Here is a 12,500-nt window from a genome sequence, read left to right as displayed (position 1 = left end):
TGACGTCAGGATACTTACCAGGTGTACATGTATGTGCCTGATGGCATCACGTGACATATATACAGACAGACAGACAGACAGACAGACTGCATGCATGCATTTAGCCTTGCGTAGCCAGACCCCTTCCGTCGCGTCTGCCCGGAAGTGTATGACGCGGCGAAAAGGGGTCTGGGTACGCGAGACTATGCCATGAACGTTTACCTACAACTCACCAGAATAATTGTCAGGAGACTTGACAGCACTTGCCAACTGCTCTCCATTAGTAAACAAAAATTCCTGCGGAGATATTGTTCTCACGTTGAATCCATTGTTCATCAACTCCTGATGCACCAATCACTAGCATCAAATCCTGCTACCACAGACACTGCTATGCCATGTGCACCTGCACGTGCTTATCACCCACAGCTACTTGTTTCAAAAGAAGAACTCGAATAGCGGCCAGGATGACGAAGTTTGAATGTACGTCACGTGATAAGCTAAGCCTCGAATATCCGACCACAGCAAGGCGTATACGCGGTAGATTAACGCATGCTTAACGCGCGCTAAGCATAGCTTTGTCTAGGCATCTTTACTAAAATTATAGTTAAAAGTGCAGCAAAGCTTTAGAGCTTTAAAAATAGGCTTTTGTCGCGGCGTCCGTTTGGGTGTGAGGATAGCAGACCTCGAGTGGTCGCCAGTTCGACTAGGCGGTTTGTCCGACACGTGAGCAAGGGCGGGCTTTACTACCAAATATGGTTACTACCAAATATGGCTACTACGAAATATGGTTACTACCAAATATGGTTACTACCAAATACGGTTACTACTAAATATGGCTACTACCAAATATGGTTACTACCAAATATGGTTAATACCAAATATGGCTACTACCAAATATGGTTACTACCAAATATGGCTACTACCAAATATGGTTACTACCAAATATGGCTACTACCAAATATGGTTACTACCAAATATGGTTACTGCCAAATATGGTTGCCGACAAAGTATCCGGAACTGCAAGCGGCCAATTTGAAGCACCCTGATAAACGTAACCTACAGTAGTTCCAAGAAATTACACTAATAAGTCAACGTATTTAAATGTTAGCGCGCGTTGCATCTCTAACGTCCGGACCATTTACTGTACACCATCGACTCCGATTGCATGATGGCCTTCGTCAACTTTGAAGTCGAGCCCGAGCTCAGCAGCGCCTCACTCGAGAAAGCATCTCGCGAACTCAACGAGACAGACGAAATTCGCGCTTCTAGAATCTCCGAGCTGAAAGCTCGTGTTGAACAACATGAAGACGAGCTGCTGATTGACAGCAGAAGAGATGCTTCCTTTCTAGTGCGCTTCTTGAGGGCAAGAAAATTCGACGTGGATCGAGCCTATCAGCTCTATGTCAATTACTTTAAGTACAGGAAAGATCACCCGGAAATATTTAAAGACAAGTTTACAGCTAGAGATATGAGGGAGGTTCTGGAGATGGGACTCGTATCGGCAGGGCCGAAAACTAAGGAAGGTTTGATATCAATGTGTTGCTTGATAGTGTCACGTGATTGTTTCGTAGAAATTTATTCGGTCGTGCTGTCAACACATCGTTGTCCACAATGCATTTTTCGTGATTACTTTACTCTCCTTTTCTATGTTGTATAATTTGCTGTGTGTCCTCAGCGTCTGATCTGGCTTAGCGCACTAGCTAAAGGGCGGGGAGTTATAGCGCACGCTAAAGGGCGGGGAGTTATAGCGCACGCTAAAGGGCGGGGAGTTGTAGCGCACGCTATTAAACAGGTGTATTGTACAAGTACGTGTACACCAAGTCCTGCCACGAGTAAAAATATATTAATTATTTAATCTTAATGAAAACGAATGTTGGTGCCATCGAGCGTCTGGCAAAAGTAAAATCAATCTTGCCAGACTAGACCTACTGACCATGACTTAGTAAACGTATTCTTGATATCAATGAAGTTCTGAACAACATTGGCAATTAGTAGATAGTGAGAAACAGAGTCATGACATTGTCCTATATCATTTGTTAACGCCATGATAGTGTAGGTCCATTTGCTTGTGTAGCATTTTGTGTTGTCTGTGTGCACTTGTCTACATGTCACTCTACACAGAGAAAACTGTACCCATAGCAGTATGATTAAAAAAATATACTAGAGACCCTCAGGTACTAACGCACGCAGACAGACAGACAGACAGACAGACAGCTAGACAGATAGACAAACAGATAGACAGATAGACAGACAGACAGACAGATAGACAGACAGCTAGACAGATAGACAAACAGATAGACAGATAGACAGACAGACAGGCAGACAGACAGACAGACAGACAGATAGACAGACAGACAGATAGACAGACAGACAGGGTACCATTTACTAACATGCAAAATGGGTGGAGGCCCAGTTTGGTCTCACAATTCTGTTGTTTTGTGCTGGTCTGAATGCATGAGCAGCCTACAATGCCAGCATCAAATTGAACCAAAAGATAGATATACAACATCCAACAATAGAGCAGACATTGTTGTGTTTGACTCAACATGTGGGGGAAATGTCGAGCTTGATGTGGCCCTTACTCACCCCTGGAGCCAGGACATTCTGCGAAGTGCAGCAACTACGGATGGAGCTGCAGCAAGAAGAAGAGAAGACATCAAACATAGCAAATATTCTCAAGAGCAGTTGCCTGGAGGGTACACTCCTACCCTTATTCCACTAGTTTTCGAGCACTTTGGTGGGTGGGGAGAAGAAGCATCAACGTTCCTCAATAAACTTTCCAAACTATATAGAGATGAAGAAGGAAGAAACAATCCCTCAGATTTTAAAACACATTGGAGAAGACGCTTGTCAGTACAACTTCAGCGTTGCAATGCCTCGGTGTTGGCTAGAAAGATGATCAGAGTAACATATGGACAGAATACTGACCAGAGTTTAGATGTTGTTCAACTTTCAATTCAGTAAACTAAATTTCGGTTTGTAGGCTCCGTAGGGGAGCTTTTTAATGCTAATTGTTATTTGTGTAATTGTAATTGTAGTTGTGACACTTGTTGTTCATTAGCTGTTACTTTAGTTTCACCTGTATTAGCTTTGATGTATAAAAATATATGAAAATTTGACAGACAGATAGATAGACAGGCAGACAGACAGACGGATAGACAGACAGACACAGATAGACAGACAGACAAATAGATAGATAGACAGATAGATAGTCAACAGTTTTCCATAGTAGCCGACCTACCAGAATCAGTATACAATTTTCCTGTCGATATAACCTGTACCTGCCTTCGTCCAGACATTGTTGTTTGGAATGCCGTCCTCAAAAAGGCCTGGATGCTTGAGCTGTCGGTCCCATTCGAAACAGTCGTGGAAGAAACGAAGGCCCGGAAAGAACGCCGCTATGCCCAACTTGTCAAAGATGCTAACCATCAGTATAAGACGGAGCTTTTGCATCTCTTGGTTGGGTCGAGAGGATTGATTTTTCCTGAAACTCGACGAGCAGTCTGCATGTTGTGCAAGCCTCTTCAACGCGACTTGGACGATCTGTTTCAAGCTGTCATTCATTCCACCCTGAAAGACTCTTTTCGATGCTGGTTGGCAAGAAGAGACAACATCTCTTAACTTAAAAGTGTTTTTTTTGTTGTTGTAATTTCTGCTTTTAATCATTTGTGATGTATAGTCTTCGACTGGACCTCTACATAGTACTCCAGAACTCTACTTCTGTTATAGTGCTACCAGTCCTGTAGACGCTTATTGTACTGTATCGTTCGGTATATTACAATAAAGGACCTTTCATATAGACAGACAGACAGACAGACAGATAGACAGAGACAAATAGATAGACAGATAGATAGATATATAGACAGACAGACAGACAGACAGATAGAATTCCAAGACGCTTTAAAGCAGGCAGCTTTAAAGCAGGCAGCTTTAGAGGAAGGTTTTGCTGCAGCAAGAAGGGAGGAAAGGAAGATGATCAAACACAAAAAACAACAACTTGCTGGCAATACATCAAGCCTCAATTTCACTCCTCTGGTATTTGAACATTTTGGAACATGGGGATCAGAAGCTACCAACTATCTAAACAAACTAGCCAGAAGATCAAGGGACATTGAAGGCTATACAAATGAAGCTGACTTTAGAGGTTTTTGGAGAAAAAATTTCTCAATAATATTACAAGGATGCAACGCTAGAGTCATCCTCCACAAGCTGACACGTGTCTTCCCTGGAGAAGAAGATGAGAACATACACAATAGAGACTATCAAAGTAGTTTGCATTAAACTAAAGCTGAACTCAGTAGATTGTTTGTATTTAGTGTTAGAAATGTAACGTAGAGTTTGTGTTTCAATATATGAAATTGACAGATAGACAGACAAACAGATAGACAGACAGACAGACAGACAGACAGACAGACAGACAGACAGACAGACAGCTAGACAGACAGGCAGACAGCTAGACAGACAGACAGACAGACAGGCAGACAGACAGACAGCTAGACAGACAGACAGATAAACAAACAGATAGACAGACAGACAGACAGCTAGACAGACAGACAGATAAACAAACAGATAGACAGACAGACAGCTAGACAGACAGACAGATAGACAAACAGATAGACAGACAGACAGATAGACAGGCAGACAGACAGACAGCTAGACAGACAGACAGACAGACAAATAGACAGACAGACAAATAGATAGATAGACAGACAGACAGATAGACAGAGACAGATAGATAGACAGACAGGCAGATAGACAGACAGACAGACAGATAGACAGACAAATAGATAGAGAGACAGATAGATAGACAGACAGATAGATAGATAGACAGGCAGACAGGCAGACAGACAGACGGATAGACAGACAGACAGGCAGGCGTCGTCTTTGGTGGCTGTGCACGTTGTGATGTCCATCCATGTTATCATTGTAAGACCCTGCTAGGGTCAACTGTAGTGGATCGTGCATTGCTTAGTTTGATTTAGCCTGTAATAGTTCTGATTTATGAAAATATAATACCATTGACAGACAGACAGACAGACAGACAGATAGACAGATAAACAGACAGATAGACAGATAGACAAACAGACAGATAGACATTATATTATTATATATTATTATGTTATTATATATTATTATGTTAATAAAACAATAAACAATGTTTGGTTTCCACAGGCCAACAAGTGATCTGCTTTCAGACTGGCAAGTGGGATTTGGACAAGGTCTCTGTCACTGACATTATACGTTGCTTGGCGATGACCATGGAGGCAGTGATTGAGTCTCCTGAAGTGCAAGTCAACGGTGTTGTTGTTGTGGAGGACCATGCTGGTATGTCAATACGTCATGTTTTCTCCATGGGTTCCTCGGACGCAAAGAGTGTGACACAGCTAATGCAAGACGCGTTTCCAGCAAGACTCAAAGGTCAGATCGACGAGTGTCACATGTTGCATGTTGGACCGTGTCTGGTCATGCTGACTATCTGTCTGTCTGTCTATCTGTCTATCTATCTGTCTGTGTGTCTATCTGTCTGTCTGTCTATCTGTGTACTTGTCTGTCTGTCTATCTATCTGTCTATCTATCTGTCTGTCTATCTATCTATCTGTCTGTCTGTCTATCTGTCTGTCTGTCTATCTGTCTGTCTGAATATCAGGTTATGCAGCTGAGTTGAGAGAAAAACGCAAAATGACAAAATATGGTCAACAGCAGCCTATAGCAGGATCTGATACAACATGTATTCCACTGGTTTTTGAACACTTTGGCTTCCAGGGCCCTATGGCTGAAGACTATCTCGATAAGATCTCCAAAATTTCGAAAGATGCAAATGGAAAAAGCAGCGAAACAGACTTTAGAGATAGATGGAGAAAGCAACTGTCTGTAGTTGTACAGTCTTGCAACTCCTGTGATTTTGATTTTTTAAAAAGTTGTCGAAGTTGTCTAAGTGCAATTTTGATGACTTTCGATATGATAAAGACGTTCAACATTTTGTTCATTGACTGTTATTGTTATGCATATGTAAGGTTAGCGATTGTTATTGGTAGAGTAAGAGTTCAAATATAACAATCTGTCTGTCTGTCTATCTGTCTGCCTATCTATCTGTCTGTCTACCTGTCTGTCTACCTATCTGTCTGTGTCTGTCTATCTGTCTATCTGTCTATCTATCTGTCTGTCTACCTGTCTGTCTACCTGTCTATCTATCTGTCTGTCTATCTGTCTATCTATCTGTCTGTCTGTCCACCTGTCTACCTGTCTGTCTCTTTAGATGCTCTATTTAGGATGTCTTTGCTCCAAGGGTGAGCCATGCTCACGTCCAACTCTGTACTTTGTCTACCTGTCTACCTGTCTGTCTGTCTATCTGTCTGTGTCTGTCTATCTGTCTGTCTATCTGTCTTTCTGTCTATCTGTCTGTCTGTCTATCTGTGTGCATGCATTAGTTACCTGAGGGTCTCTAGTTCATCTCACAACACACACCATAATCACAACCAACACCTAATCATCCCTCATTTGCATTTGCAGGAATTCACATTGTACATCAGGGCTGGTTCGTACGCATTTTGTTTGCACTCGTAAAACCATTTCTCAAGTCTAAAATGAAAGAAAGAATCTTCTTCCACGGCACGGACTACGAAAAACTACACCAACTCGTAGATCCAGCCAACCTACCAACAAGCATCGGCGGTCAACTTGCCAACATAGACCCGACAACGTGGGCACAGTACTTGTTGAAGAGAGAAAGTCAAGAGCTCTAGTGCAGTAGTAGAGAGAGCAAATATCTAGTGAGGACTTCGAGTACTGTACTGCATACCTACTTAACTCGCGCTAAAAGAGGTGATGACACCTTTGAAATCGGACACGCGTGCGGTCTAGACCGTCCCACTTGATTTATAAATAATTTGAGTACCTTTAGTGCTCGTTTACGTTTATACACCGAAATATCAAGAAACCAGTGCACTGTCTGTGTGTGTCGAACGCCTGCAGACGGACCACGCGTCCCTGCGCGCAGCCGCTTCAAATCGTGACCTCCTGTCACCGTGGTCTCTAACGCGCGCTATGTGAATGACGTCATTCTAATTGACTGCTGTGTGTTTCTACCGCAACTGATGACGCTACGACGCCAGTGTCCCGTATCACGCCGACAAATCCCACCTTTTTGAACGAGAAGCTGCCAGTTCGCATGCGCCGCTCGCCTTACTCTAGAGAGGAAAGCAGCAAGAAGCTCCTGATGCCACTAGAGCAATCGAACGCGGCAAGATAATGCGGTACTTACGCTTTTGCCTATTCCTCTTGCATCTGAATGGCGTCAAGTGGGTGGACGGTCACAGTATTGCAGGTGAGTGCGGCATATGGATGCGACTTTTGAGCTAAAGTCAATCACTCGCGTTGGCCTTGCACTTTGCGATTGGAATTGACGGTTTACGCGTAGCACGAATTGCGATAAGCTTCGCAGAACGAACACTCCCACACGGTCGAGACGTTAGCCATTGGATAGGAAAGAAATCGACGCCGAGTCCCGATAGAATCACTTAGTAATGGTGTCGTGCCTTCTTCATCGGCGGAGCGTCATCTAGACTTGTTTGTATGTGGAGACGACTCCACCTTGTTGTGTTCGAAATCATAGCTGGAAAGTGACGTAATGCTAGAGAATGGGCGTGTATGAAAGTACAACGTTCTAATTAATTATAAAGTGTAGACGGGGCGATAATTGTTTCTCTGTTTCGTTGTCGGTTAGGATTGGTGCCCGAGCGGTTTCCCGACAGGATGGTGACGGTCAACAGCGGTGAGAGGCGCAACTTCACGTGCGGTAGCGCAATAATGGAGCCTCTACCACTCGTGGCGTGGTACAAGGAGTCGACTGACGGACGCATCTTGCTCAGACTGACGGAATGGACGGTACAGAACAGCACGTTTGCGCTGGAAAATATTACTGTGGACGACGCGAGAGAGTATGTGTGTCACATGGACACCAGTGCGGTCTTCCGTTCACTTCGCGGCTACTCTTTCCGACTGGTGGTAAAGGAATCCGGTGCGTTGTAAACATCCAGGAGGTAGATACTTGAGACGCAATCTAGCGTTGTTGTCTTGTACAGGAGTGCGGAAAGCGAATTCGAGCGATGTCTCCCAAGGTGACAACAGGTCATTAGTCGGAGGAGGTGAGACAGTCGATATCTCCACTACAAGTACTGAGGACAAAAACACGAATGAAGAGAAAGAAAAGGTAGAAAACATAACGGTGGAGAGACTAGCCGAAAACAATCAATCGAGTAAGAAATGTCTCTTGGATGTTTTATTGTCAATTACATATAAATTTATAATCTGTAGGTAATGAGTATGACTCGGCAACCGTCGCTCTGCTCTACCTAGTTGCTGTCGTCCAAGTGCTCGGCCTGCTTGTTCTAGTCCTAATGGCTTATTCCTACTACAAGCAGAGACAGCTAGCACTCATTCAGCACTACCGTAAATTTTTTCAATCCGACGCTTCGGACGTCGAAGGAGGAGCACAGACACAAGCAACGACGGCCGTCAGCACGCCAGCACCGCAGCGACCCCCGGAAGACGCGTTCCAGATGCGAAGCAAGAGTATGAGAACCCCGAAGAAGCCGACAGACGACCTCGAGTTGAAACTACGCAGTCTAACACAGAAGAAGAACTCAACCGACAACGGAAAGATGGACGGCAAGAAAAGCATCCAGAAACGCGCAAAACCGAAAGCGACCGTCGAAAAACGACCGAGCAACGAAGACGAACCGGATCTCTCACCGAGTATCGTCCCGCTCGAGCGCTCCACCTCGACTAAAACAGTAAAATTCGGCAAACACACACAACTAGACCGCCTTCTCAGTGAAGACAGCGGCGACGTCAAATGGGACACATACAACTCACTAATGGAAGAAAGCTTCACCAACCCGGTATTCGAGCAAGAGCAGAAAAAGGCGAAACGACGCACCAAGGTCAAAACCAAACAGCCGAAACTGTCCGAAATCGATCCCTACGTACGAGACGACGACGAATATTGGAAAGAAATCGCCATACGTTCGAGCACACCGAAGAAAGTCGTGAAACGCTCAAAATCGGCCGTCGAAAAACCGTCAAGTCCGAGAAGGCAAATCGCTCCGGCTATCGTCACGGAAGACGCACGGAGCGAGTATCACAGCGTTAAGCATCCGTCGACGCTGGTTTGGCCGCACGCAATCGAGCCGCAGTCGCTCGAAAACAAACCCAAACCTGCACTCCTAATGGTGCATCCGGGACTAAAAGAAGACGAGGCGGCATTCACACCCAATCTAGTTCGCCGACTGAAAACTCTTTACGACCAAGGATTCTCCATTCAAATCACGTGATCGAGAGATATATCCTTGAAGTGTAGATACGAAAAATTGGAGACTACAACGGGTTCTGTTATGGACCAACACCCTGCACCCCACCCCGTCTAATGGATTGCAAACAAATTGATATGTATTTATCCTTTTTTGACGTTGACTGCTACTTCTTTATGGTTCAATGGCTATCAAGACTCTATTTGTAATTTTCAAAGTGACTTCATAGTGATTTTAAGTTATTGTCGGTGTGTGGTGATTACTAATATATTTATGTATCACACAATGCCTGGTGTTGTCTTCAGTCAGTTGACGACTACTGATTCCATCTCGACTGCAAACTGCTCAGCAGGGTCCATCGTTTCTGCAGTCATGAATATTGCATGGAGCATGATGACGACGATGGAGGCACCTGGATGAACACGATTGAGACATTATTAAGCAATTGAAACAGAAATATAAACATATAGCCAGACAAACAACCAGACGGACGGACAGACAAACAGACATACAAACAACCAGACAGACAGACAAACATACATACATAATACATACATAGACAGACCGACAGACAGACAAAGAAACAGACAAACAGCCACACAAACAGATGGACAGACAGACAAACAAACAAACAAACAAACAAACAGACGGATGGACAACCAAACAGACAGACAAACAAACAGACAGACAGACAGACAAACAGACAGACAAACAAACAGACAAGCAAACAAACAAACAGACAGACAGATAGACAGACGAACAAACAAACAGACAAACAGACAAACAAACAGACAAACAAACAGACAAACAAACAGACAGACAAACAAACAGACAGACAAACAGACAGACAAACAGACAGACAAACAGATAGACAAACAAACAGACCGAGAAACAAACAGACCGAGAAACAAACAAATAGACAAACAAACAGACAAACAGACAGACAAACAAATAAACAGACAGACAAACAGACAGTCAGACAGACAAACAGACAGACAGACAAACAGACAGTCAGACAAACAGACAAACAAACAGACAGACAGACAAACAAACAGGCAGACAACCAGACAGACAACCAGACAGACAAACAAACAGACAAAAAAAAGACAAACAGACAGTCAGAGACAGACAAACAGACAGACAGACAAACAGACAGACAGACAAATAAACAGACAGACAGACAGACAAACAAACAGACAGTCAGACAGACAAACAAACAAACAGACAGACAAACAAACACACAGACAAACAGACAGACAAAGACAAAAAACAACATTCAGGTCTATGTACATACACACAAACAATGAACAAGACCATTGATCTCACCAATAATCCAAAAGACAGCAGATCCCGCTCCACCAACAATAAACAAAGGCACACTAATCAGTGCAACAAACGTATACTGCTCCTTGCTTCCAAACTCTCTTCCTATAAAAGAATCCAACAGTAACTACCAAGCTGTGAAAATTGATGTAAACCTGTGCAACACATTAGCACACTAACTTTCTCTCACCCATTTAACAACATCACACAGTAATGTATATCACTCAATCACCATGTACGTATATGTGTAACACATTGTTTCCCTTAATTTAATTATTTTTGTAAAATAATTACGTACACACTATAAATCTAAATCGAAAATGGCTCTCAAACTGAGTGAGTTAGGAAAGAAACAGTGGAAACAAAAAAATCTGTGTGTCTGTCTGTTTCTTTGTATGTATGTTTGTTTGTCTGTCTGTCTGCTTCTTTGTATGTCTGTCTGTCCATTTGTCTGTCTGTTTCTTTGTATGTATGTTTGTCTGTCTGTCTGTTTCTTTGTATGTCTGTCTGTCCGTCCATCTGTCTGTTTGTCTGTTTCTTTGTATGTATGTCTGTCTGTCCATCTGTCTGTTTCTTTGTACGTATGTTTGTCTGTCTGTCTGTCTGTTTCTTTGTATGTCTGTTTGTCCATCCATCTGTCTGTTTGTCTGTCTGTCAGTCTGTTTCTCTGTATGTTTGTCTGTCTGTCTGTCTGTTCCTTTGTATGTTTGTTTGTTTGTCTGTCTGTCTGTTTCTTCGTATGCCTGTCTGTCCTTCCATCTATCTGTTTGTCTGTGTCTGTCTGTCTGTTTCTTTGTATGTTTGTCTGTCTGTCTGTTTCTTTATATGTTTGTCTGTCCATCCATCTGTCTGTTTGTCTGTCCATCTGTCTGTCTGCTTCTTTGTATGTTTGTTTGTGTCTGTCAGGCTGGTCAGCTTGTGTAACATGCCCCATGTTGCTTGTTTTGTGCAGGGGGATGACAGGGCAGGATATTTCTGACTGATCAGTGTTTTGAGGTGAAGGCTCTATTGTGGCAACATAACCAGAGATATGTCTTCACCAATAATGTGACTTTAAATTAAAAAGTTTGTGATTTTGGCCATTCAGTTTCCGTCAATTGTAATTGGACTTCACTGCTTGTTATCTAATACCCCATTCACACAAGCACAGCTCCAAACTGAGCCGAGCCGAGCCAAGCCAGCCTGGGCTAATGAAGCGAGCCAGCCCTTGTTCACACGACGTTCTGACAAAGCGAGCCAGCCGAGTGTTAGTAGATGTGTCTCTTGGTGCGCACGCTAGATACAGATGTCGTCATGGAACAAGCTGTCCGTGCTTACTTCTCGCTGGCATTAGAACAGTCTGCAGAAAGATCGAAGAGGAGTAGCAAGCATAGACATCGACGTCGTCTTCGTTTTGACAGGCACTACACAACCGAACCGAACCAAACCGTGCTGGCATGGCAACTTGAGGTGGGCCAACTCAGCACGGTTCAGTTCGGTTCGGCCGGCATTCACACGATGAAGTGAAACCGAGCCAAACCGTGCCGTACCGTGCTGGCACATTTACAAATGCTCGTGTGAATGGGGTATAAGTCATAGTTCCACGATGAAATTAGCCTCGTTCATTGCGCCTAGAAACTAAACTGTAGCATGCACTAACACAACAGGTTTTATATTGTCGTGCAGACTAGAGTGTCAAGGAAATCGGTTGCAATGCACTACATGGCAGGGCCGACAGAGCCGCAGCGGCCATGGCCGCCCCACTTTTTGAAAACTCGACTTCAGCCAGCAAACGATGGCCGCATACTTCCGGTCTAAAGGTAGAGCTGATTAAATAAAATAATATATTTGGTCATTTACCTGATTGCAGCTCTACTGATTTGGTGACTGTTTGAAGTCTCCTACGACTTC

General features: G+C 43.7%; 4 protein-coding genes across 4 annotated transcripts in view; 2 read left to right on the top strand and 2 right to left on the bottom strand.

The window, feature by feature from the left end:
- Nucleotides 1-477, bottom strand: part of LOC134177113 (uroporphyrinogen-III synthase-like) — an 8,104-nt gene extending 7,627 nt beyond the window's left edge. Inside the window, exons 1-2 of the mRNA XM_062643838.1 lie at nucleotides 383-477; nucleotides 213-321 (exon numbers count right to left, since the gene is read on the bottom strand). The gene's annotated coding sequence lies outside the window, so the exon portion shown is untranslated. The remainder of the gene's footprint in view (nucleotides 1-212; nucleotides 322-382) is intronic.
- A 508-nt stretch (nucleotides 478-985) lies between these two features.
- Nucleotides 986-6,908, top strand: LOC134177777 (retinaldehyde-binding protein 1-like). Its single transcript, XM_062644556.1, has 5 exons — nucleotides 986-1,502; nucleotides 1,551-1,630; nucleotides 3,982-4,246; nucleotides 5,152-5,397; nucleotides 6,490-6,908. The coding sequence occupies exons 1-5, from the start codon at nucleotides 1,145-1,147 to the stop codon at nucleotides 6,720-6,722; spliced, it is 1,182 nt and encodes a 393-aa protein (XP_062500540.1). The 5' UTR covers nucleotides 986-1,144; the 3' UTR covers nucleotides 6,723-6,908.
- A 196-nt stretch (nucleotides 6,909-7,104) lies between these two features.
- On the top strand, nucleotides 7,105-9,571 carry LOC134176702 (uncharacterized). The gene is made up of 4 exons (XM_062643359.1): nucleotides 7,105-7,303; nucleotides 7,703-7,996; nucleotides 8,061-8,234; nucleotides 8,293-9,571. The coding sequence occupies exons 1-4, from the start codon at nucleotides 7,228-7,230 to the stop codon at nucleotides 9,309-9,311; spliced, it is 1,563 nt and encodes a 520-aa protein (XP_062499343.1). The 5' UTR covers nucleotides 7,105-7,227; the 3' UTR covers nucleotides 9,312-9,571.
- The window catches only part of LOC134176703 (prenylated Rab acceptor protein 1-like), a 3,669-nt gene continuing 725 nt past the window's right edge, over nucleotides 9,557-12,500 (bottom strand). Inside the window, exons 3-4 of the mRNA XM_062643360.1 lie at nucleotides 10,614-10,715; nucleotides 9,557-9,699 (exon numbers count right to left, since the gene is read on the bottom strand). Of these exons, the coding sequence (XP_062499344.1) occupies nucleotides 9,593-9,699; nucleotides 10,614-10,715 (209 nt within the window). The 3' untranslated portion in view covers nucleotides 9,557-9,592. The remainder of the gene's footprint in view (nucleotides 9,700-10,613; nucleotides 10,716-12,500) is intronic.

Source organism: Corticium candelabrum, chromosome 3 (genome assembly GCF_963422355.1).
Source record: "Corticium candelabrum chromosome 3, ooCorCand1.1, whole genome shotgun sequence".
Lineage (NCBI taxonomy): Eukaryota > Metazoa > Porifera > Homoscleromorpha > Homosclerophorida > Plakinidae > Corticium > Corticium candelabrum.
This window is presented reverse-complemented; position numbering and strand designations above follow the sequence as displayed.